The sequence below is a fragment of the Tachyglossus aculeatus genome, chromosome 10 (assembly GCF_015852505.1).
Source record: "Tachyglossus aculeatus isolate mTacAcu1 chromosome 10, mTacAcu1.pri, whole genome shotgun sequence".
In the NCBI taxonomy this organism is placed as follows: domain Eukaryota; kingdom Metazoa; phylum Chordata; class Mammalia; order Monotremata; family Tachyglossidae; genus Tachyglossus; species Tachyglossus aculeatus.
The window spans coordinates 700881-726738 of record NC_052075.1 but is presented as its reverse complement, the minus strand read 5'-3'; the positions used below and the strand labels follow the sequence as shown (position 1 = coordinate 726738).

Genomic DNA, 25858 nt, shown 5'->3' with positions numbered 1-25858 from the left:
CTTGCCTGTGCTGAAGCAGGCAGGGGGAGGGGGAGCCGGGCACCGGGCTGAGGGGCTGGGAGGGGGACGGACAGGGCTGGGTCCGCGACTCCCCCGTCCTCCAGGGCCCCCCCCCACCATGGCATCATTGTCAAGGGCAGCGGAGACGGGACCCCCTGGGGTGCTGCCCCTCAAGCAGGCGGGGCAGTGGGGCCAGAGCGGGCGGAGGATCCATGGCGACGGTGGACGAAGCTCTGGGCAGTGGCAGCCGGACAAAGCCCCGGCGATGGCGGGAACAGGGAGGCTTTGTGAAACTCTGCAGCTCGGGGGGGCCTGGTGGCTGGTCCCCTCCCCTTCATCTCCCCCCTCTTCTTCCCTACCCCTATTCAGCTCTCGTGGAGCTGGGCCACAGGGCCAGTGTGGCTGGTGGGGGAGGAGGCTGGCGCTAGAAGCCCAGTGCCCCCTGGACCTGGGAGTGGGGGGCTTCGTGCAGAGGGAACATGGCGGTTCCTTGGTGGGAGGCAGGGGTGGCGGCTGCCTCTGCCCTGCTCTGGCTGTGCTTCAGTTTCCCTAAGTAGGGGCACAGGGGGCAACTCTCTCCTAGGGCCTGTATGGCGCAGTACCTAGCCAGATGGGGGTGATCGCAGGCATCAGCTGGTGGTGGACACTGGATCGGGCGGTCCCAGGGGAGGTAGGGGCCTGCTGGGTGCTGACTGGCTCGGCTCTGCGACCTCTCCTAAATGGGGAAACTGAGGCCTAGAAAGGCTGAGCGACTGGCCTGAAGGCCCATGGCAGAATGGGGTAAAGCTGGGGTGAGAATGCAGGCCTTCTTCCTGTGGTGCTTTCTCCCTTTGGCCACACTGCCTCCCCAGATGGTGGCCCTAGCCCCCCCGTGAGAGCTGGGACAGGGGTCCTGGTGGCCTCCGGGCAGGTTTTCTGGAGGCTGAGGGGGCTGTTCCTGGTCTTCCGGACAGGGGAAGGACCTGCCAAGGCAACCCTTCATGCTCTTGGCATGTGTGCTGTGTGAGTTGTGTGCCCTGAGTGTGCACCACAGTCACTGTCTGTGCAACTTGTGGGCGCTGAGTGTGCCCCGAGTGCTTGTGTGTGCTGAGTGTGCACCTCGTGTGCCTGTCACAACCTCCTCCCCGCTCTCGGCCACAGCATTGTGGTGCCGTTGACCGCTGGAATGTTTCCAGTTGGGAAGGTGTGGAAAGCGGAAATGAATTTCCAATTAAAAAGTGATTAGCGAATCTGGGAAGGGCAACTGGCGGGGTCCACGCCAGACTTGAAAGCGTTCGGGTGGGGAGGACCCAGCTCTGGCGTGCCCAGGCCCCCCTAACCTCTGCCCAGCGGGGGTCCGTGCAGGCAGCCCTGCACAATGAGGCATTGATGGGCAGCGCTGTCTGACGCTGGCGGGAGCCAGGGAGGGGAGGAGACCCCGGGGGCCTTGGAGGCCCAGAGGGTGCTCTGTGCTGAGTGCCCACCCTGGGCCAGGCACTGAACCGAGCTCGGAGGGAGTCCTGGGATCTAGTGGAGGGACCCGCCAGACCTGCACCCCGGGAAGACCCGGCACATCGACCAATACATTCGTCCCGTCCCTGGGCTTCCATTTGCTAGTGTCTGAATCCGTTTTCTCCACCGCCGCTGCTGGGTTATAGGTGATTGGTAAATCCTTCCCTTAGGCTACAGCTTCCCCTCTCTCCTTGTTCCTCCAATTCCTTGTGCTCTGTCTGAGGTGGGTGCCCAGTACAGTACTCTTCCCACTACAGTGCTCTGCCCACAGGGGCCACTGGGTACAGTGCTCTCCCTACATTAAGTCCCTGGATCAATCAATCAAGCAGTGGTTTAGAGAGCCTACTTTGTGTGAAAACTGCAAACATCTGTGAGGAACTGTAATTCATTCATTCAATCGTTATTTATTTAGCACTTACTGTGTGCAGAACACTGTACTAAGCGCTTGGGAAGTACAAGTTGGCAACATATAGAGATGGTCCCTACCCAACAACGGGGTCGCAGTCTAGAAGGGGGGGAACGCCATCGTATACTCTCAGTAAGTTCCCAGTATTGTGCTCTGGACACAGTGAACTGGAAGCTCTTTGACAGGACAGATTGTGTCTAATTACTGTACTCTCTCAAGCAGTCGGTACAGTGCTCTATACCCAGTAGACTATAAGCTCCTTGTGGGCAGGGACTGTGCCTGCTAATTCTATGTTGTCCTCGGATTGCTCAGTACAGAGTAAGCCCTCATGAGAAGCAGCATGGCCTAGTGGAAAGAGCACAGGCTTGGGAGTCAGAGGATGTGGGTTCTGATCCCGGCTCCACCACTTGTCTGCTGTGTGACCTTGGGCAAATCACTTCACTTCTTTGGGCCTCAGTTACCTCATCTGTAAAATGAGGATTAAGACTGTGAGCCCCATGTGGGACAGTGCCTCTAGACGGTAAGCTCGTTGTGGGCAGGGAATGTGTCTTGTGCTCTCCCAAGCGCTTAGTACCGTGCTTAGCACACAGTAAACACTTCTAGACTGTGAGCCCGTTGTTGCATAGGGACTGTCTCTATGTGTTGCCGGTTTGTACTTCCCACACAGTAAGCGCTCAATAAGTAAAATTGAATAAATATTATTGATTGAATGAATGAATGACAGGGACTGTGTCTGACTTAATTACCTTGTGTTTACCCCAGTGCTTAGAACAGTACTTGGCTCTTAACAGTACTTAGCGCTTAACAAATACCATTATTATTATTATTATTGTAATTAATTATTACTAAGTGATGCTGATTAATTGATCTGGGGGTGAGGCCAGACTGGAGGTCAGGTGTAATACTGATTTTTGGCTTTGCTCCCTCAGAGCAGCTTGTGCCCCTGGGGTCTTTTCCCCATTCTACAGGGGTGGAGACTGAGGCTCAGAGATCTTCTCCCCATTCTCCAGGCTCAGAGAACTTTCCAGACTGGCTTGGTCCCCCCGACAGCCTGGCCCAGGGCAGAGCTGGATCTGGGACCCCAGCCCTCTGGCCACAGACCCGAGCTTGTCCCCTCGGGTCACCCCACACTGGCCCCTGGGGCCCAGGGCTTGGTGTTTTGGGCGGGCATACGGGGCTGTGGCGGCATCTGCGATGTCAGCCAGTGGCGGCTCCCAACGGCGAACCTCGGGGCTTTGATCCCAGTGCCAGGGTAAATCAGGACAAGTGAATTGTTGTGACGGGAAGTACTTGGGGATCTCAAATGTAAATAACTGGGAATTCCAACGCCCAGAGATCCCAAAGCAAATAAATCCCGGTGGGCAGGGGAGCAGTGGGCGGAGAGGCGGGTCGGGGAGCGGTCATCAGCCAGCCCTCTTTGGGGTGTTTTCTTTTTAAAGGGAGTGCTTTGGTCCGACTGCATCCTGGGGTGTGCGTTCCATCAGCGGCCGATGCGGTGCTGGGCTACCTGGGTTCTTGCCCCAGCTCTGGCCCTGTCTAGCTGCCGGACCTCGGGTCAGTCAGGACCTTGGTGGAGCGGCGTCCACCCACCCTCCCTTGCTTGTGACTAAGCCATGTGTCCACCCCCACAGCTGGCCTCCCGTTCCTGGTCATCGAAACCAACATGGTCCAGCCGTATCGCCGTGGCTTCTACTGCGGAGACCAGAGCATCAGGTACCCGCTCAAGACCGGCGAGACCATCAGCGATGCCGTGCTCTGCGCCGTTGGCATTGTCATCGTCGTCCTCGCCGTAAGGGTCCTCGTCCCCATCCCTATCCCACCCTCTTCCCACATCCCTTCCCCGGCCTGCTTCCCACCCACCCCTCCCTATCCCGGCCACCCACCACCCTGGCTAACTGCCCATCCCCCTCCTCTGTCCCTGGTTTGCCCGCCCTCCCCGGCCCGCTGGCCACCCGCCCCCACTCTGTGCATCCATCCTACCATCTCCCATATCCGGTCACACTGAATTCACCAAGAATGCATCTCCTATACCCCCCAACCCTGCCACTCCCAGCCTGTCCATAGGAGCACGATGTAGGGGGTGGATGAAGGATGGGCAGGGGAGGTCACCCTCTCTGCCCCAGTACGGCAAGCAGCCCAGCTTTGTAGGAAGAACTTGGGGCTGGGAGTCCTGGGTTCTATCCCAGCTCTGCTCTTGACTTGGGGGGGACTTAAGAGGGTCATTCACCCTCTCAGGGCCTCAGTTTCCTCCTCTGGGAAATGGGGTTCTGATCCCTATTCTCCCTCCCTTAGATTGGGAGTCCCTGGTGAGGTGGTAGCCGTGTCTGTTCAGACTTTGGTGTCTGCACTGGGGCTGAGCGCTGAGCCTGGCACAGTGTCAGCACTCAGTAAAGAAACCCTGCAGGTAGTGGGACAGGCGTCCCCCTCCGGGCCCCAGAGGACCTGGCCTGGGTTTTCAGGAGCCCAGCGGGCATCTGCCTCCCAGTGCCACGGCTGATAAGAGGCTGAACTGGAGCCGGGGTGGAAGGAGAAGCCCCCCTCCCTGGCCCCCGTGGCAGGAGATGTGGAAAAATCAAGTCACTTTGACTTCGCCGTTAGATGTAACCCAGATACCAAAGCGACTGAAGCATTCCGTGTTCTCCCCAGTGCTCAGTGGGCCTCCCCTCCCTGTCGCTGGCTCCGGCAGGATCAGGAGAGCAGGATCGGAGCAGAACTCCTGGGCCTCGCCTCTCCCGGCCTGCCCATCTCGCCCTCAGCCGGCCACAGGTCAGCGGGGGAGGCTGTGGCCCGAGGGAGGTTAGACCTGGATGCTAGGTCAGGGGGAGTGGCGACACACCCCCAGATGGTTCACCAGTTCTTGTCCACATGTGGTTGTCCCAGGAGACATAGTCCCTGCGACCTAGCGGGACAGCAGCCCCCTTCTGGGTGTTGCGTGCCAGGGAAATTCAAGCCGTGGAGTCTCTGGGTGGGACCGGCCACCTCCCGCGTGCCCCAATCTGGCCTCGAGCCACTACCCTTAAAGGAAGGGTACCCGGGGCTGAGCTCCCAGCCGGATTGCGCAAGGGTAGCACCCGCCCCGGTACCGGGGAACCCCCGGTCGGCTGACGGGAAATGAGAACCGGGAACGGTGCGGAAGTCACAGGGACCCAATGGTCAGGGGGATCAGAAGCTCAACCCCATGACCGGCCGGAGAAATCACCCTCTCTCCGGGACCTGGCCCCCACAGGCACTCTGGGCTCGGGACTGAATGGGGGCAGTGATGCCCAGACCCTGGGAGAAACCGTGTGCCAGTTGCCCCCATGGACACCCACCCTCATGGGTAGTGATGGACCACCCAACTCCCCTGACTGTCCCTCAGTGACCCAGCACAGGCCATCCCATGTCCTTGACTCTCCCCTAGAGGCTCAGCGTGGACCATTGGACATGCCTGACTCTCCCTTCCCCGACCCTGACTCTATCTAGTGACCCAGCATACAGCATCCAACACCCCCAACTCTCCCTTCTCTTTCCCAGACTCTTCCCAGTGACCCAGCACGGACAATACAATATCCCTGACTCCTCCCTCTCCATCCCTAACTCTCCCCTAGAGACCCAGCGTGGACCCTCCAACGCCCCTAACTCTCATCTCTCCATCCCCGTCTCTCCCTTCAGTGACCTAAGACAAACCATCCAACACCCCCAACTCTTCCCTCTCTGTCCCCGATTCTCCTCCAGTGACCCAGCGCAGACCATTCAACACCCCTGACTCTGTCCTCTCTGTCCCTGATTCTCCCCCAGTGACCCAGCATGGATACCCATGGGTCTAGCTAATTATCCCCTGCACTTTTGGGCAAACAAGACATTATTATAGTATTATTATGGTAATGAAGGTAGTCATTAAGTGCTTACTCAGTGACCAGCACTCAAAGTCTCAGTCCCAGTCCTACATGGGGCCCAAAATCTGAGTGGGAGGATGAGAAGGGATTTTAGACTCATTTTATAGATGAGGAAATTGAGACCCGGAGAGGTTAGGTCACTTTCCCAAGGTCACATAGCAGGCCAGTGATGGAGCAAGGTTTCCTGGCTTCCTGTCCCATGTTCCGTCCACTGGACCACACTGCCTCTCTAGCACTACTCACAGACGCATTGTCTCCCCACGGGGCCTGGGTTTGGATCTCCAGCCCCTCGTGGGTGAGGAGAGCACAGCGCTGACTAAAGCCAGCACAGGGAAAACCGGAGGCAAAATCCAGGTCCCAGCGTACAACCATTAGTGATATTTATTGAGCGCTTACTGTGTGCAGAGCACCCAACTAAGCCCTTGGAAGAGGACAATATAACAGAGTTGGAAGACACGTTCCCTGCCCACAAGGAGCTTCCAGTCCAGAGGGAGTAGTTTAAATGCCAGCTCCAGAGCCACAAATAGTATTTGTGAAGCGCTTACTATGTGCCGAGCCCCCCAGAATACGTTCAGCTCCTCCTGCTAAATGCCCCCAGCCGCCCTTGCCCACCCTCTCCCCGCAATTGATCTCCCACCTTCCCCCTGCTGACCTCTGCACTCCCCACTGATTCCCAACGACTCCCATTCTCCTCAACAGATCCCCATCCTTTCTGCTAATCCCCGTCCTCCCTGTTGACCCCGTCCTCCCTGCTGTCCCCTGTTCTCCCCACTGAACCCTGTCTTCTCCGCTGCCCCCATCCTCCCCTGCAGATCATCACCGGCGAGTTCTACCACATCTACTACCTGAAGGCGCCAGGGCCAGGGCCGGGGCTGGGGCCTGGGCCGGGATCAGGGCAGAACCCATACGTGTGCGCGCTCTACAAGCAGCTGGGCTGCTTCGCTTTCGGCTGCGCGGTCAGCCAGTCCTTCACCGACATCGCCAAGGTGGCCGTGGGCCGCCTGCGCCCCCACTTCCTGGACGTGTGTAACCCCGATTTCAGCACCATCAACTGCTCGCTGGGCTACATCCAGGACTACAAGTGCCGCGGACCCGTCAGCAAGGTCCTGGAAGCCAGGTGAGATGTGACCCCCGGCGGCCCACCTCCAGGAGGGCTGGGCAGGGGGAATGCTGAACCTGGGGCCGGGCCCTGCTCTGCCCTGGACCTGCCGGTGCCCCTCGGCAAGTCACATCCCCCCCGGACCCCACTCTTTTGTTGCTGTTTTTTGTTTTTTTTAATGGTATTTGTTAAGCACTCACTATGCATCAAGCAATGTACTAACCCCTGGGGTAGACACAAGATTATTGGGTTAGACACAGTCCCTGAACACATGGGGCTCACAGTCTAAGAAGGAGGGAGAACAGGTATTTAATCCCCATTTGACAGTTGAGAAAACACAGAGAAGTTAAGTGACACCCACTCAGGGTCACAAAGCAAGCAGTTTGGAAGAGTTGGAATTAGAACCCAGGTCCTCCCAGTCCCGGGCTCTTTCCATTATGCCACACTGCTTCTCAACTTGTTCAACTGTGAAATGGAGATAAGATCTCTGTTCTTCCTCTTTAAACTGTGAGACCTTGGCAGGGCAGGGATTGTATACCGTCTGATTCCTGTATCTGCCCCGTTATTTAGCATAGTGCCTGGCCCAGAATGAGTGCGTAACAAATACCACCCTTACCTAGTAGATCTGACACAGTCCCTGTCCCACGTGGAGTTCACGGTGTAGATGGAAGGGAGAACAGGTATTCCTATTTTGCAGGTGAGGAAACTGAGGACCAGAGGAGTGAAGTGACTTGCTCAAAGTCTTCTAGCAGGCCAGGGGTGGAGGCTGGATTAGAACTCAGGTCCTCTGGCTCCTAGGCCACACTGTATATATACTGACAAATAAGACCATAGTTGAGAATGAAGGAATTGATATAGCCCAAAGACAAGGTAACGAATGAGTCAGGAAGAAACCGACAGATCCGTGTCTGCTGTGGGGGTTAATCAGGGCAGGCCTCCAGGAGGAGGTGGGTTTCAGGAGGCTGTGGAGGTGGAGAGAGTTGAGGTGGGATGGGTTTAGGCATGTTGAGGGTTAGTGTGGCTTAGTGGAAAGAGCATTCGGTTGGGAGTCAGAGGACATGGGTTCTAATCCTGGCGTCGCCACTTGTCTGCTGTATGACCTTGGGCAAGCCACTTAACTTCTCTGTGCCTCAGTTACCTCATCTGTAAAATGGGGATTAAGACTGTGAACCTCAAACATGACAACTTGATGACCCTGTATCTACCCCAGAATTTTGATACTCTGTGCTTGGCACAGAGTAAGTGCTTAACAAGTGCCATCATTATTATTATTATTGTAATCATAGAAGGTCTCCTGGAGGAAGTGGGTTTTAGGAGGTGGTAGAGATGGGGAGAGCTGTGGTCTGGTGGTTTGGGGGTGTTGGGAGTTAATCAGGGAAGACTCCTGGAGGAGGTGGATTTCAGGAGTCCGTGAAGATGGAGAGGGCTGTGGTCTGGTGGGTTGAAGGGAGAAGCAGCGTGGCTCAGTGGAAAGAGCCTGGGCTTTGGAGTCAGAGGTCATGGGTTCAAATCCCGGCCCTGCCACTTGTCTGCTGTGTGACTTTGGGCAAGTCACTTCACTTCTCTGTGCCTCAGTTACCTCATCTGTAAAATGGGGATGAAGACTGTGAGCCTCCCGTGGGACAACCTGATCACCTTGTAACCTCCCCAGCGCTTAGAACAGTGCTTTGCACATAGTAAGCACTTAACAAATGCCATCATTATTATTATTATTTAGGGGAGGTGAGAGTGTGTCCGGGCGGGGAGAGGCAGGGCGTGAGTGAGTGGTTGGGGAGGAGAATCAGTGTCCAGTTCTCACACTGTGTCCTTGGGTCTGTCTCCATCTAGGAAATCCTTCTTCTCGGGCCACGCCTCCTTCTCCCTGTACACCATGCTGTATCTGGTGGTAAGTGCCCCCTCACATCCTCCCCCTGCTCTCGCCCTCTGCTGCGGGGGGGGTGGGGAGGGGAGGGGCCGTCCTGGGGAGAGATGGACGATGGACGGCAGCGGGGTGGGGGGAAGGGAGACTCAGCCTCCACCCCTGTGGTTGACTGCAGAGCAGTAGCCAAAGCCGTACTGACTGAGGACTCTCTCCCAAGTGCTCAGTACAGGGCTCAGCACGCCATCAATCAGTGTCATTAATTAAGTGCTTACTGTGTGTAGAGCGCTGTACTAAACGCTTGGGAAAGTACACTACAACAGAGTTGTTAATGCGATCCCTGCCCACAAGGAGCTTACAGTCTACAGTCCCCACCTGGTTATTGCTTAGTAAATACCATCATTGGTTTGATTGCACAGTGCTGTACTAAGCACATAGAAAGAATACCCGGATGGGAATTAGACATGGCCTGCTTTGTGTCCTTGGGCAGGTCACTTAACCTCTCTGGGCCTTAGCAGAATTATTAGGGGTTTAGGCTTTGGGGCCCCCATCACCCTTCTCCCCTTTCTTCCCCTCCTCCCTCTCTCTTTCCCTACGTTTTTTCTTTCTTCTATTTTTGTGGAATTTGTTAAGCACTGGCTATTTGCCAGGCACTGTACTGAACCCTGGGGAGATAATAATAATGATAATAATGATAATGATGGTGGTACTTGTTAAGCACTTACTTTGTGCCAAGCACTATTCTAAGCGCTGGGGTTGATACGAGATAGGTTGGACACAGTCCCTGTGCCAAGGGTGGTTAAGAGTCTCATTCCCCATTTTAGAGGTGCAGGTAACTGAGGGACAGAGAAGTGAAGTGACTTGCCTGAGGTCACACAGCAGACATGTGGCAGAGACGGGATTAGAACCCGTGACCTTCTGGCTCCCAGACCCAGGCTCTATCCATTGGTCACATGCTAATCAGGTTGGGCAGTCCATGTCTTACGTGGGGCTCACAGTTCTAATCCCCATTTTATAGATTACATAACTCAGGTCCAGAGAAGTTAAGTGAATTGCTCAAAGTCACACAACAGTAAGTTGCAGAGCCAGGATTAGAACCCAGGTCCTTCCAACTCCCAGTTCCATGTTTTATCAAGTAAGCTAAGCTGGTTCTGTCCTCTCCTCCCCCTCTCTTCCTCTCTCCCCCTCCCCCCTTTTCCCTTTCTCCCCCCTCCTCTTCCCCTTCTCTTCTCCCCCTTTCCCTCTCTTCTCCTCCCCTTTCCCTCCCCCTCATCCCCGCCCCCTTTCCCTTCCTCCTCCACCTCTGCCACCCTCAAATCCCACCAGGCTCCCTCCAATTCTGCAGGGCCCAGGCTGCGGAGCATGACCTCTTGACCCCACCGGGGTGGTCAGCGGCTGTTGGGTCCCCGAGGAGCAGCTGGGAACAGCAGGCAGCCAACTCCCCCTCCGCTGGCCTCCTTCCCTCCCTGCTTCCCTTGCTCCCTCCCGCATCTGCTATTTACTCCGCGCTGACTCTGTGCCCAGCACTGTGCAGAGCACTGGAGTGGAGGCAGGAGAATCAGGTCGGACGCAGGCACGGGGTAGGGGAACTAGAGCCCAGAAGGGCAGAGGGAGCCCAGCAGGCCGGGGGCAGTGCCAGGGCAAGGACCGGACACCTCCAGCCGGCCCCACCTCCATTCTCAGGGCCACCGCTCCCTCAGGAGCCAGCGAGCCCGGTGGGTTCAGGGCGTCTGCGGCCTTTAGAGCCATGTCCATCCGTTCCTCGGGGTCCCCAGCCCTCAGCCTCTCCAGTGCGCCCATGCCCTCTCACCTTGGTTTCCCCCTCGGCCCCTCGCCTCAGTTTCCCTCCACGGCCCCTCCCTTCCTCCCCAGCGGCTGGCCGGCCCCACCCCACCCCCCGTCTCCGGTCGACCGCAGCCCTTGACCGCTTTGGTTTGCGGGCAGGACTCCCGTCCCTTCTGGTCTCTTCCTGCCGCCTGCTCTTCCTTTGGCTTCCCGGTTCCCACAGGAACCCGGAGAGAGGCCTCGGGCTCTGCACTGGAGCGGAAACGCCACAGTCCGGACGATGGACTGACGGATATCGCAGCGGCCTGGCCGCACCCCCCAGCCCCCCCAACTTGCCAAGAGTCTTCCCAAGCCCCTCCTGCTCCTCCTCCCCTCCCCCATCCCCCTGCTCCTGTCCTCCTCCTCTTCCTCCTCCTCCCCCTGTCCCCAGGTTCAACATGTGACTGGCACCAGGCACAGACTCACCCACCTCAATGCTGGGGGGCCTTTCCCTCCCCAGACTGGGGAAGCCAATCCCTCAGTCCTGCCCTTGACAATCAGTCAATCGATCACATTTATTGAGTATTTATTTTCTGCAGAACACTGCTCTAAGTGCTTGGGAGAGTACGGTATAACACTATAACGGACACGCTCCCTGCCCACAACGAAGTTAGAGCCTAGAGGGGTGACGGGCATTAGTATGAAGCAATAAATTACTGATTTGTACATAAGTGGTGGGCTGACGGGGAGGCGTGAATGAAGGGAACAAATCCAAGTGCAGATGATCCTCACCGTGCAGTGCCTAGTGAGGGCTGGGCTCTGTATTAAATGCCACCAGGGACAGACCAAGGGTCCAGGGGCAGCTCCGCCCCCCTTCCAGTCTGGAGGAACGGTTCCACCTTCTTCCTGGCTAAATGTTCAGTCACCCACCCACCCCTCCCTGGAAGAAATTCCCAAGCTGCTCCAAGCTGCATGTTCCAAGGCCCAGAGCGCATCACAAAAGGCCTTCCCTGACTAAGACCCTCTTTCCTTTTCTCCCCCTCCCTTCTGCACCGGCCTGACTGGCTCCCTTTATTCATCCCCACTCCCAGCCCCGCAGCACTTATGACCATATATGTCATTTATTTATTTCTATTAATGTCTGTCTCCCCTTCTAGACTATAAGCTCGTTGCAGGCAGGGACTTTGTTTATTGTTATATTTTACTCTCCTAAGCACTTACTACAGTGCTCTGCACTCAGTAAGTGCTCAGTAAATACGACTGACTGACAGAAGGCTCCTGGAGCACGTCACATAGAATCTGGGTAGGGGGGCCATCGTTAGAGCAGGCGGAAGACCCCTGCTCCAGTCCGGGTCCCACGAGGGCTCGGGGTCGCCCCAGTTCAGGCCGAGTTTGGCTCGTAGGCCCCGTCTTCCCGATGGCCTAGTGGCAACAGCCAGGCTTGGGAGTCAGAGGTCGTGGGTCCTAATCCCTTCTCTGCCACTTGTCTGCTGTGTGACCTTGGGGGGGCCACTTAACTTCTCTGTGCCTCAGTTCCCTCATCTGTAAAATGGGGATTGAGACTTTGAGCCCCACGTGGGACAATCTGGTGACCTTGTATCTACCCCAGTGCTTAGAACAGTGCTTGGCACATAGTAAGCGCTTAACAAATGCCGTCATCGTTATTGTTATTGTTCAGAGCTGCAGCAGTCTGACCGAGTGTGTATGTAGCAGGGAGAGTACCCTGGGTGATGGGGCTCACTGGGGCTCTCCTGCTTCAGTGAGGACACTGCCCCCCACCACCCTCTTCAGAACCTACCCCCTTTTCACAGAAGAAGGGAGCTAAGGCCTAGAGAGGGTAAAAACCAGGTCCCAGGGGATCAAGGAAGACGGGGCCAGGCTGAGGACGGAAACCAGGCCTGGGCCCCTGCTGACTGCTCTGTCTGTCTCCGTGTCCATGTCCCTCCCCTGCCCCCCGCCTCCCTCCAGCTGTACCTGCAGGCCCGGCTGACGTGGCGAGGAGCACGCCTGCTGCGGCCTTTGCTCCAGTTCACCCTGATCATGATGGCCTTCTACACCGGCCTCTCCCGCGTCGCCGACCACAAGCACCACCCCACCGACGTCCTGGCCGGATTCGTCCAGGGAGCCCTGGTGGCCGGCTGCGTTGTAAGTCCTGCAACCCCTGCAACAGGGCCAGGGTGGACCGTCCATCTGTCTATCTGTCCGTCCCAGGCCAGAGTGTGTCGGGGGTACGTTTCTCCAGGAGGGGACAGAAGAGCGGAGGGGAGACGGGTCTGATCCCAGAGCAGGGGGCTCCCAGAGGTGAGGTCTGATTTCTGGATCGATAGACTGATTGATTGGAGGGTCGGGGTCTGCCTGACCAGGCGGGCCGGTCTCTGTCTGCTTCGGCCCGCCGGGCGGTCTCGGCAGCCTGCCCTGCCATGACCGGAGTGTGCTGGGCCCAGCTGGCCGCCAGTGGGAGGTCATTTTCAGAGGAGGAGTTCAGGGTCATGGCCTCGCTCAGTCTGCCTCTGGGAGCAGCTGTCCGGGGCCGTGACACGAGGCTTGGTTGCTGCTGAGAGTTTTGGGACTGGCCAGAATGATGGTCACCATACACTGAGGCTCAGTTGGGTGGGCTCTGAGCCCAGAGGTCTGGAGCAGGAAACCCTCTGTGTCCGTTCCCCGGGTGACCTCTGTCCTGCTGCCTGGTGTTCTGTCCACAGCGGGCACCCGATCTAGTGCTTTGCCCACAGACTGGCACTTGGGCTGTGATTGGTGTCAATTTATAGTTTCCCAGGAGTCGGGGTGTTGGATGGTCTGTGCTGGATCCATGGGGGAGAGTCAGGGATGGAAAGGAGAGGGTCAGGAATGTCGATGGTCTGTGCTGGGTCATTGGGGAGAGTCAGGGGTAGAGAGGGAAGAGTCAAGGGTTTGGGACGGTCCGTGCTGGGTCACTGGGAGAGTCAGGGATGGAGAGGAGAGAGTCAAGGGTGTTGGACTGTCCATGCTGGGTCACTGTGGAGAATCACAGACAGAGAGAGGAGAGTCAAGGGTGTTGAACGGTCCATGCTGAGTCACTGGGGGAGAGTCAGGGATAATCTTGGGTTGGGGTCTTCTAGATCCTGGGAAAGAGATGGCCCTGGCAGTCTACCTCCTCAGAAATGAATCAATCCATCGATTGCATTTACAGATTCAGAGTGCCTACTGTGTGCAAAGTACTATACTAAGTGCTTGGGAGAATACAATGCAACCAAGTTGGTAATAATAATAATAATAATAATAATAATAATAATAATAATAATAATAATAATGGTATTTGTTAAGCGCTTACTCTGTGCCAAGCACTGTTCTAAACTCCGGGGGAGATACAAGGTAATTAGGTTGTCCCTCATGGGGCTCACAGTTTAAATCCCCATTTTACAGATGAGGTAACTGAAGCACAGAGAAGTTAAGTGACTTGCCCAAGGTCACACAGCTAAGTGGCAGACCTGGGATTAGAACCCATGACCTCTGACTCCCAAGCCCGGGCTCTTTCCACTGAACCATGCTGCTTCTCTGGTAGACACATTCTCTGCCCAAAAGGAGCTTACGATCTAGAGACAGACATTAAAATAAATTATGGATAAGGACGTAAGTGCCATGGGGCTGATGGTGGGGTGAGTAAAGGGTACAAGTCTAAGTGCAAGAGCGCCGCAGAAAGGAGAGGGAGTCGGTTTAGTTCAGGAAGGCCTCTTGGAGGAGATGTGATTTTAATAAGGGTTTGAAGGTGGGCAGAGTTGATAGTCTGTCAGATCTGGAGCGGGGAGGGAGTTCCAGGGCAGAGGGAGGAGGTGAGGGAGGACGTGGGTGAGGGGTTGGCGGGGCTAGGCAGCCCTCACCCCCACCCTGAGCCTCCCCCAGCCCCTTCTGGGGGTTTCCCCTTATGGCCAGTGGCCCTGTGTCAGCTACCACTAACCATTCCTGAAGGGTTTTCCCCAGCCGAGCCCCTCGTCCGAGCGGCCGGCCCCTGCCCCCGCTGGACCCCCGCCCCTGCCCGCCCAGTCTGTGAGCCTTGGCCCCGTTGACCCCTTTCCTTCCCCGCTGACCAGACAGGCCCGATCACCTTATCGTGGTGGGGGGGCCCGTGACGTCAGCCCCTCCGGGGGAGCATTTCCTCCTGCCGGCCACTGGCGGACACAATGAAGCCGGTGTGACCTTTACCCCCGGCCTATGATGTGGTAGTTTTTGTTCACGCCCTCCCTGGTCCAGGAAGTGCTGGCTTATCCAAGGGAGAGCAAACATTCCTCCCTGAGCATGCTGGGATGTGGACAGACAGAGGAGGAGGAGACACAGTCCCTGCCCACGTTGGGCTGCCAGTCTTGTGGGGAAACAGGACACACACACACACACACACACACATCCCTCCCTCCCTCTCCCTGTCTCTCCCTTTGCTGTGAGAGTGTGTGTGAGAGCCGCAGGGATATGCCTGTGACTCAGAATTTGGAAATGTTCCCCTGGGCCTCAAGTTTGGAAACCGAAGGCCAGGTCTTCCCGAAAAAGGAATTGTTAAGGAACTGTTGGAACTTTGGTCGACCTCGGTCTGCTAGATGAGTCTTGAAAGTAGGAAAAAATCCAATTGGTTTGTCAGTCACAGCTGTTTGTTGATAGCTCCTGAGTGCGGAGGATAGAGCTAGTAGACATGAAACCTGCCCTCAGAGCTTCCGGTCTCCTGTGTGCCGAGTGCCGTACTGAGAGCTTGGGAGAGAGTAATGGAGTTAGTAGAGATGATCTCCTGCCCTCAAGGAGTTTACAGTCTGCTGTGTGCAGAGCACTGTTCTGAGTACTTGGGAGAACACAGTAGAGTTAGTGAATATGATCCCCGCCCTCGAGGAGCTTCCAGTCTGGCCGGGAAGACAGACACTAAAATGATTTTCAGATGGAAGGAATAAGGAAATGAAAAGATGGGTAGATGAATAAGTTGTTTACAGACCGCAGTGTGAAAATCAGTGCCGAAATGCCGATGGGTGGATTGGCATGAAAAAGTGCTGAAGTGGCTGTGAAAAAGATAAACGAATCAGGGAGATCTTTCTAGGGGAGGTGAGATTCCAGGAGGACTTAGAAGCTGTGTACTCAAGTGGAAAGAGCATGGACCTAGAAGTGAGAAGGACCTGGGTTCTAATCCCAACTGTGTCACTTGTCTGCTGTGTGACATTGGGCAAGTCCCTTCACTTCTCTGTGCCTCAGTTACCTCATCTGTCAAATGGGGATTAAGACTGTGAGCCCCCTGTGGAACAGGAACTGTGTCCCACTCGATTACTTTCCTTCTACCCCAGGGCTTAGTACAGTGCCTGGCACATAGTAAATGCCTACTGAATACCATTTAAAGCAAAGAAAAGGTGGGGAGAGCTGGGGTTTGATGGATTTGAAGGAGCATTTATCAGGAGTCGGTTGTCGGGGAAAGGAAAATGAGGTGCAGTGCACAGATGAGCTTGGAAGGAAAAGAGTGTGAGCTGGGGTGTAGAGGGGGAGGAGCAAGGATAGGGATGGGGAAGGGGCTGAAGGCGGTGCTTTAAAACTTCTGCTTTAGGTGGAGAGAGATGGGTGACCATGGTAGCCTGAGCCGGGATGGACCAGGCACAGGAGTGGAGTCCCGCAGTGGGACATTGTTGTGTGGACACAGGGGTTCTGTCCCCCAAGTTGCATTGGCTTTGTGGCCGTATCATTGCCTGTGGAGCGCAAATGAGAATTTGCAGCCCTTCCCAGACTGCCTGTGTTTTCTAAGTATGATCTAAGTATCCCTAGCCAACCTCCAGCCTGGGTCATCTACGGGACTAAGGGGTGTTGGATGGTCTTTGCTGGATCACTGGGGACAGTTGGGGATGGAGAGGGGAGAGTCAGCGTTTTTGGATGGTCCATGCTGGGTCACTGGGGGACAGACAGGGGTGTTGGGTGGTCCATCACAAACCATGAGGATGGTGATCCAGCAGAGCAAACAGTTCCCGGTTCCTTCTCGTGCCCCCCAGCAGGAATGGACACCTAGTCCCCAGGGCTGACCGCACAGAGCAGCCGCAGGAGCGTTGGAATGAGCGGGAGTTGGAGCTGACCTGTGCTGTTTACCCTTTTTCTCTAGGTCTTCTTTGTTTCCGACCTCTTCAAAGCCAAGACCACCTTCTCCCTGCCTCCCCCAACCCTGAGGCGTGAGATTCTCTCGCCCGTGGACATTATCGAACGGAACAATCATCACAACATGGTGTAGCCCCCGGCCCGCCCTGCCACCGCCCCCGGCCCCATCTCATCCGACAGTAGAATGTAGGGAAAGACTCGTTTCCATCCACCCACCGAGGACGCACCGGGGCCCCTCACTGCTCGGCGAGTCGGCCACCGCCTGACCGGGGGGCCCTGAGGGCCAGAGACCCCCGTGAGTTTTGAGGTGGTGGTGGGGGTGGTGAGGTGTTCATGTTGTAGTGAACGCCGGCTCCGGGTGTGAGCACCTATCCGAGGACGGGGGAGCCAGCCCCCGAGCCAGCCGTCCACGCTGACCCCAGAGCTTCTCCATCTCTGGCCACCGTGCCCCAGGAAGGAAGCAGCCACAAAATAAGCTTTGACCCTGAGAATGCCCAAAAGGTCTGCGTCCTCCACCCCGTCCCCGTTGGTGGGGAGGCGGCGGAAAGGGATCTGTCCAGCAGGACCGGCCCCAGTGCCTGGAGGACGCCCCGCAGCCCAAGTGGCGATCACTGCCGCCTCAGTGGGGAACGCCTCCAGCCCTCGGAGGCCACTGCGTGTCACTCGGCCGGTCCGAGAGGCGACTAAGGTGGCCCCAGGGCGACCTCGGGGCAGCCGGAAGGCCAGACTTCAGTCCGGCTCCTCCTCCTCCTCCTCTCCCGACAAGCCCGGCGACCTGGGTGAGTCAATCGTCTGAGCAGAGTGCCCCATCCTGAATCCACCGGACACTCGGTGGCCTGGCCACCGCTCCCTCTCGCTGACCACGGTGGGGTGGTCCTGGTCTGCCCCTCTAGGGTCACCCCAAGAGCAACCAGCCAGGCACACTCTCCTGAAACCCTCCATCTCCGCCACCCCTCCCCCCCCACCCCCGACTATAGCCAGCTATGACTTTTATATATAAATATTCTATAAATAATGTATAAAACATTAAAAATTAACTATGTAAGATATTATTTCCTAAGCCGTTCTAGATATACCCACTACGACCGTCGCGTGTCCTGACCTGTGTCGTTACCTGTCTCTCAATTCCACTAAAGCCTTGTAGTTCTGTGGTAGTCATTGTTTTAAAATGAAAGTAACTACAGCTACAGCTAGACAATTGTATAAAAGAAAAGGTAAAATCGCCCATATTTTTGTAATGTGTCCTTTTGTAAAGAGAAGATTATTCAAAGACTTTTGTAGACTACAAAATTAAACTTTGTATCTGCGAAACTACGGCTGTATGAATGTGCTTTTTAAATAAAAGCTCACAAAGTAACAGACGCCCCGCTCAGAGCCGACGTGGTTTTGTCCAGATGGCAAATGTGTCCAAAAGGGAGCCCCCCATCCCCACCCCGGCCCCACCCTTTTTTTTGGGAGAGGGTCCCCCACTTTGGGGAGGGCCTGAGTAGGGGGTGGAGGGCAGTGGGGGCTCCATCCCTCGGACCGAAGCACATGGACAGAATCCTCCAGCAGCTTGGGTGGCTATGGGTTCCAAGTCCCGGAATGCCGTAAGACCAAAATGGAGCCAAGCCCAAAGGAGCTCCAGGTGGGGTCAGGATGGGCCACATCCCAGGTTGCCTTGGATTAGAGCCTGCCTCGGCCTGCAGGTGGACATGAGGCGCGTGAAGCAGTGTGGCTCAGTGGAAAGAGCCCGGGCTTGAGAGTCAGAGGTCATGGGTTCTAATCCCGGCTCCACCACTCGTCTGCTGTGTGACTTTGGGCAAATCACTTCACTTCTCTGGGCCTCAGTTACCTCAGCTGTAAAATGGGGATTAAGACTGTGAGCCCAATGTGGGACAACCTGATTACCTTGTGTGCCCCCCAGCGATCAGAACAGTGCTTGGCACATAGTAAGCGCTTAACAAATGCCATCATTATTATTATTGTTATTATTCCCGGTGGCCGAGGGAAGCTGGGAGAGTCTCGGATTTTAGCCCATCCTTGTCTGGCAGAGGTGGAGGGTCAGTGACACCAGGATTTGGGGGAGAAGGCTTTGGCTGTTGATCTCTGGGCTCAGGACTGTGGCCCAGTGTGGTCCAGGAGCAGGTGACTGGGGCTGTGGGGTCAGGGGACCCAGGTACCAGCCTTGGCTCTGCCCCTGCCTGCCGGGCGGCCTCGAGCAGGTCACCGGACACCTGTGTTCAGGCTACCTTTGCTCCCAAAGGGGAAAAGGATCCCTGCCCAGCAGGGAAAGTGAGTGGGTGAGAGGGGTGAACTTCGTGAGCCGCGGTGAGCTGCGAGAACTGCAGGAGAGCTGCGTGTGAGCTGCAGAGAGCTGGAGTGAGCTGCGTGTGACCTGCACGTAATCTGGGTGAGCCGGACCGAGCTGCACGGGAACTGGCTGAGTCGCAGGTGAGCTGTGTGAGCTGCATGGGAACTGCAGGATTGCTGTGTGAGCTGCACCCGCTGGCAGAGAAGCCGAAGGTGGGGGATGATTGCGGTCGCCCTGATGCCTTGACCCCTGAGCTCGTTGGGGGTCTCTGCCCAGGGAGCGAGCATGTCCAGCCGGCCCAGGGGAGACGGAGGGTTGGGTTTGCATGGTACACGGTTCACCGTCCGGGAGCAGTGTCCGGCCCGGCTCCGGGCCGCGTTCCTCCCTGGGGAGCACGGCGTCTCCACTGAAAATGGCCCTGCCAGGCCCCACCTGGGATGGAGTGTTTGTGGCCGCTGACCTGTGCCCTTCCTGGTTCCGGCCAGGCCTTGGGTCCCCTTGCTTTAAAGCCCTCACTCACCTCACCCCCTCTTACCTCACCTCGCTTCTCTCCTACAGCCCAGCCTGCGCACTGCACTCCTTTATTGTTAACTTTCTCACTGTTCCTCGATCTCCTCTATCTCACGACCAACCTCTCACCCACGTCCCGCCTCTGGCCTGGAACCCCCTCCCTCCTCATATCGACAGACAATGACTCTCCCCCCTGTTTAAAGCCTTACTGAAGGCCCATCTCCTCCAAGAGGCCTCCGCTGACTGAGCCCTCCTTTCCTCTTCTCCCACTCTTCTGTGTCACCCTGACTTGCTCCCTTTATTCATCCCCTCTCCCAGCCCCACAGCGCTTATGTACATATCTGTAATTTTATTTATATTAATATCTGTCTCCCCATTTAGACTGTAAGCTCATTGTGGGCAGGGAGTGTCTGTTGTACTCCCCCAAGCATTTAGTACAGTGCTCTGCACAGTAAGCGCTCAATAAATACGACTGACCGATTCCCTCTTTCTCCTCCTCCGCTTCTCTCCCTCCCCTCCTGCTTTCCCTCCTCCCCCACTTTCTACTTCCTCCTCCTCCTCTTTTTCTTCCTTCTGCTTCACTTTAACCTTCCCTTCCTTCCCATCCCCTTCATTTTCCTTTTCTTCCTCCTCCTTCTCATCTCCCTTTTTCTCCTTTTCCCCCAATCCCAGCTCCCTTCTCAACCAATTAGTAGTATTTATTGAATATTTACTGTGTGCAAAATGCTGTACTGAGCTCTGGGAAGAGTAATAATAATAATGAAGGACCTGAGTTCTAATCCCGGCTCCACCACTTGTCTGCTGTGTGACCTCGAGCAAGTCACTTGGCTTCTCTGCGCCCAGTTACCTCATCTGTAAAATGGGGGATTAATACTATGAGCTCCATATGGGACATGGACTGTGTCCAACCTGACCACCTCATATCTACCCCAGCGCATAACACAGTGCCTGGCACATTATAAGCACTTAACAAAGACCATAAAAAAAGGAGTTTATAATCTCATTTCTTCTCTCTTCTTCCTTCCCCTTCTGCTTCTCTAATTCTTCCTCTTCTTGCAGCTTCCTCCCCGTGCTCATCTTCCAGAACACAGGTCTCCGCAACTTCGAAGCAACCGGAACGTGGCCCTCCTCCTGGAAGCCTTCCTTGAGTCATCCCTTACCTTCCCATCTTGTTTCTCTCTTATTGCCCACTCCACCCCCTCTGGCTCAACTCAGCACATGGGTACCAAAGCCTTCACCCTCTCTCCTTCAGTGCTCACCTACGTATCTTATGGACTCTATCACTCCCGGACCTGTAAATTGTTCAGCTGTCTTCCTCCCCTGTTAAGCTGGAGGCTCCTCTCCCCAGTGCCCAATACAGTGCTCTGCACACAGTGGACTGGGAACTCCTTGAGGGGCTTTTTATAAGAACAATAATATTAGTGATGTTTGTCGAGTGATTGCTGCATGCCAAGCACTGGATGAAGCGCTGAGGTTGCGATCGCCTTTGTAGATTGGACACAATCCCTGTCGCACAGGGGGCTCACAGCCAATTTCTTAATTGCAGTCTCCCCCTTCCTTCTCCCACCAACTTCTCCTCCTCCTCTTTTTTAATACCCTCCCACTTCTCTTATAATAATAATAATGATGGTGGCATTTGTTAAATGCTTACTGCGTGCCAAGCACTGTTCTAAGCACCCCCCCAGCTTCTCCTTTTCCTCTTCCTCCCCTCTTGCCTCCTTCCTCCCTTCCTCTTCCCAATCACTTCTTCTCCTTCTCTTCTTTATCCTTCCCCCCTCCTGCTTCTCCTCTTCCTCTTTCTCTTTGTCCTTCTTCTCTCCTGTGGGGCCGTGACCTCCCCACAGCTTCTGGTGTCTGAAGCAAAGGGCATAAGGGGGCATGTGCAAAGCGGGGCTGCTTCTGCCCCTGTACCATTCTGTCAGTTCAGCCACCCATGGACTGAGCAATCTACCAATCCATCAGTGGTATTTATTGAGCACTTACTGTGTGCAGAGCACTGTACAAAGCACTTGGAAGAGTCCAGAGTTGTAGGCACGTTCCCTGCCCACAGTGAGCTTCAGCCTAGAGGAGGAGACAGAGAACAACAGTAATTATGGTATTTGTCAAGTGCTTACTTTGTGCCAAGTACTGTTCTAAGCACCGGGGTTGATACAAGATTATCAGTTTGGATACAGTTCCTGTCCCACAAGGAGCTCACAGTCTAGGTAGGATAGCATGGGAATTTATCCTCATTTTACAGATGAGAAAACTGAGACACACTGAAGTGACTTGCCCAAGGTCACACAGTAAGCAAGAGGAGGAGCCGGGATCAGAACCCAGGTCCTTCTGACTTCCAGACTTCCATTAGGGCAGGCTGCTTCTCTAGTTAATTAACATCAACGTTGGCATAAGTAAGTAAATTAAGTATATGGCCCAAGTGGTGTGGGGCTGAGGGAGGGGTGAATAAAGGGAGCAAATCTAAGGGCAAGGGTGACGCAGAAGGGAGTGGGAGAGGAGGAAATGAGGGTTTAGTCAGGGAAGGCCTCTTGGAGGAGGTGTGCGTCTTGGAGTCCCATGGAGCGGCCGAGCGTGGATGTCACCGAGCGCAGTGTCGCCGAGCGTGGTGTTGGGCTTTCCGTTCCCATCATTGTGTGCAAACCCAAACTTTCTCTCTCCCCGCTTCCTCCAGTCCTTCCGCGCTTCCTGCCGGTGACCCAGGAGAGGTTGCTGGGGGCCATCGGGCAGGGCCACGGAGACAGTCACCCCGGGAGCCCGGGCCGAGCCTGGGGCTGGGGATGGCCCATGGCTCATGGCCCCCTCTCTCCTCTTCTTGTCCCACCTTCCTTCCTCTTCCTGAAAGCTCCCTCCACCCAGAGCCCAGACACGACCAGCCTGGGCCAGGCTGGGGCCACGAGACACGATCCCGCTCCATGTCACTTCCCTGCACACCTTTCTACTGGGCACCTACTGTGTGTGCAGAGCACTGTGCTGGATGCCTACTATGTGCAGAGTGCTGTGGTGGGCACCTTCTGTGTGCAGAGCACCAGGCTGGGTGCCTGCTCTGTGCAGAGTGCGTGCTGGGTGCCTACTCTGTGCAGAGTGCTGTGCTGGGTGCACACTGTGTGCAGTGTGCTGTGCTGGGCACCTGTATGTAGAGTGCTGTTCTGGGTGCCTACTGCGTGCAAAGCGCTGTGCTGGGTGCCTACTCTGTGCAGAGCGCTGTGCTGGGTGCATATTGTGTGCAGGGCTCTGTGCTGGGCACCTACACTGTGCTGAGTGCTGTACTTATATTTTTACAGATTTATGACTCTATTTTACTAGTATATATTTACTATTCCATTTGTTTTGTTAATGATGTGCATATAGCTTAAATTCTATTTGTTCTGACGATTTTGAAACCTGTCTACATGTTTTGTTTTGTTGTCTGTCTCCCCCCTTCTAGACTGTGAGCGCGTTGTTGGGTAGGGACCATCTCTATATGTTGCCGACTGGTATTTCCCAAGCGCTTAGTGCAGTGCCCTGCACACAGTAAGTGCTCAATAAATAAGATTGAATGAATGAATGGATGGATGTACTGGTGCTCCTGGGTGCAGAAAGCTGTGCTGAATTCCTTCTGTGTGCAGAACACTGGGCTTGGCGCCTTCTGTGTGCCAAATGTTGGATTGAGTACCTACTCTCTGCAGAACACTATACTGAATACCTTCTGTGTGCAGAGCACTTAACTGGGTGCTTTATGTGTGCAGAGTGCTGTATTAGGTATTTATTCTAGCTCCCTTTGGCAGCTAGAGCCTCATGCATCCTTGTAATAATAACAATAATAATAATAATAATAGTATTTGCCAAGTGCTATTCTAAGCACTGGGGGAGATACAAGGTAATCAGGGTGTTCCACATGGGGATCACAGTTTTACATCCCCATTTTACAGATGAGGGAGCTGAGGCACAGAGACGTGAAGTGGCTTGCCCAAAGTCACACAGCTGACTAGTGGCGGAGCCGGGATTAGAGCCCACGACCTCTGACTCCCAAGTCCGAGCTCTTTCCACTAAGCCAAGCTGCTTCTCTTAATAATAATAATGGTATTTGTTAAGCGTTTACTATGTGCCGAGCACTGTACTAAGCGCTGGAGTGGATACAAGCAAATTGGGTTGGACACAGTCCCTGCCCTACGTGGGACTCACAATTTCAATCCCCATTTTCCAGATGTGGTAACTGAGGCCCAGAGAAGTGAAGTGACTTGCCCAAGGCCACACAGAAGACAAGTGGCAGAGCAGGGATTAGAACCCATGACCTGACTCCCAGGCCCAAGAGGGGGCTGCATCGCTTGTTGGGCAGTCCATGTCAAGAGACCTGGGTTCTAGTCCTGACTCCGTCAGCAGCCTGCTGGGGGTCTGAGCCATCCCTCTGAGGCTTGGGAGACGACAGTATGGGGAGGTAGTAGGAACGATCCCTACCCTCCATAAGCTTCTAGTCTACTGTGTGCAGAGCACTGGAATGAGCACTGGGGAGAGGACAAGAGATTTAGTAGCAAGAGACTTGCCCTCCACAAGCTTCCAGTCTACTGCTTGCAGAGCACTGGATTGAGTGTTTGGGAGAGTTTGGGATTAGTGGGAACTAATCCTACCCTCAAGGAGCTTACAGTTTACTGTGTGCAGAGCGCTGTACTGAGCGCTTGGGAGAGGACAGTACAATAAATAGATACAATTTGTTCATTCAATCGTATTTATTGAGCGCTTGCTGCGTGCAGAGCACTGTACTAAGTGCTTGGAAAGTACAACTCGACAACAGAGACAATCCCTACCTAACAACGGGCTCACAGTCTAGAAGTCTACGCTCCCTGTCCTCAGGGAGTGTCCAGTCTACTGCATGCAGAGCACTATACTTAGCGTTTGAGAGGGGACAGTAGAGTTTGTAGAGACGATCCCTGCCCTCAAGGAGCTGACCCAAGCTAGTGAGGCACCTTTCATCTCTAAAATGCCTTGATTTTTTCCAAAGTGCTTTTACATCCATTAGAGAAGCAGCATGGCTCAGTGGAAAGAGCATGGGCTTGGGAGTCAGAGGTCATGGGTTCAAATCCTGGCTTTGCCACTTGTCAGCTGGGTGACTTTGGGCAAGTCACTTCACTTCTCTATGCCTCAGTTCCCTCATCTGTAAAATGGGGATTAAGACTGAGCCCCACGTGGGACAACCTGATCACCTTGTATCCTCCCCAGTGCTTAGAACAGTGCCTGGCACATAGTAAGCACTGAACAAATGCCATCATTATTATTATCCATTCTTCTCTTCCTTTCCCAACATTCCCAGTCAGAGAGAGATGCTGGTTTTATTCACCCCATTTTACAGTTGGGGAAACCAAGGCCCAGAGTGGTTAAGTGAATGGCCCGAGGTCACCCAGAAGCAAAGGGCCAGGATGGGACTAGAACCCCAATCTCCCGACTCCATCGCATCCTCTTCCCTCCCAGTTTCCCCACCCCAACAAAAACATCAGCAGGAGCATGGGCGGGCTGGCCCTGGGCCGGGGCAGGCCAGAGGCCAGACCAGTCCATCCGGGCTCGGACTCTTCAGCTGTTCCCTGTAAAAGCCTGCTGGTCCCGGGCCCTGGAACTGATCCCTGGTCCTTCTGGCCCCTGGTCTGGCCCTCTGAGTCTCTACTAGACCCTATGACCTGACTTTCCCTCGCTCCTGGTCTCCCCCAGCCTCTGGTGCAGCCTCCCCTCAACCTCCCACAAACCCATCTCTGCCTCCCCCCAACCCCGAGACCCTGACCTAGTCCTCTGTGTCTCCCCTAAACCCTGATCTCCTCCGGACTCTGGTCCCACCCCCGGGGTCCCTCCACCCAGACCCTGGTCCTCCCCTAACTTCCTCCTGGACCACTGGGCCCCCCCCAGCTCTCCCTTGGATCCTGGATACTTGGATCCCTTGGATCTCTCTTCAAAGCCCTACTGAGAGCTAACCTCCTCCAGGAGGCCTTCCCAGACTGAGCCCCCTCCTTCCTCTCCCCCTCCTTCTCCTCCCCATCCCCCCCGCCTTACCTCCTTCCCCTCCCCACAGCACCTGTATATATGTATATATGTTTGTACATATTTATTACTCTATTTTACTTGCACATATTTATTCTATTTATTTTATTTTGTTAATATGTTTTGTTTTGTTGTCTGTCTCCCCCTTCTAGCCCACTGTTGGGTTAGGGACCGTCTCTATATGTTGCCAACTCGTACTTCCCAAGCACTTAGTACAGTGCTCTGCACACAGTAAGCGCTCAGTAAATACAACTGAATGAATGAATGGGCTCTCCCCTGTACCCCTCCCTGGACCCTGGTCCTCTCCCAGCTCCCTCCTGGCCCTGGTACCCTGGGCTCCTCTACAGACCCTCATGCCCCCAGCTCCCCCCAGATCCTGATCTTCCTCTCCCCCACCCAGACCCTGTTCCTCCCCCAGTTCCTCCTGGCCTTCCCCCGGGTTCCCCCTGAATATCCTAGTTCCCCCCACACACATCTCCACCCC

The 25858-nt window shown here is 55.3% G+C and overlaps 1 protein-coding gene across 1 annotated transcript in view; it reads left to right on the top strand.

Annotated features, from left to right (window-relative positions):
• PLPP3 (phospholipid phosphatase 3) overlaps window positions 1-17948 on the top strand; it is a 35371-nt gene extending 17423 nt beyond the window's left edge. The window contains exons 2-6 of the mRNA XM_038753210.1: window positions 3529-3686; window positions 6585-6889; window positions 8699-8756; window positions 12462-12638; window positions 16582-17948. Coding sequence (XP_038609138.1) covers window positions 3529-3686; window positions 6585-6889; window positions 8699-8756; window positions 12462-12638; window positions 16582-16707 — 824 coding nt within the window. The 3' untranslated portion in view covers window positions 16708-17948. The remainder of the gene's footprint in view (window positions 1-3528; window positions 3687-6584; window positions 6890-8698; window positions 8757-12461; window positions 12639-16581) is intronic.
• Window positions 17949-25858: the final 7910 nt, after the last annotated feature.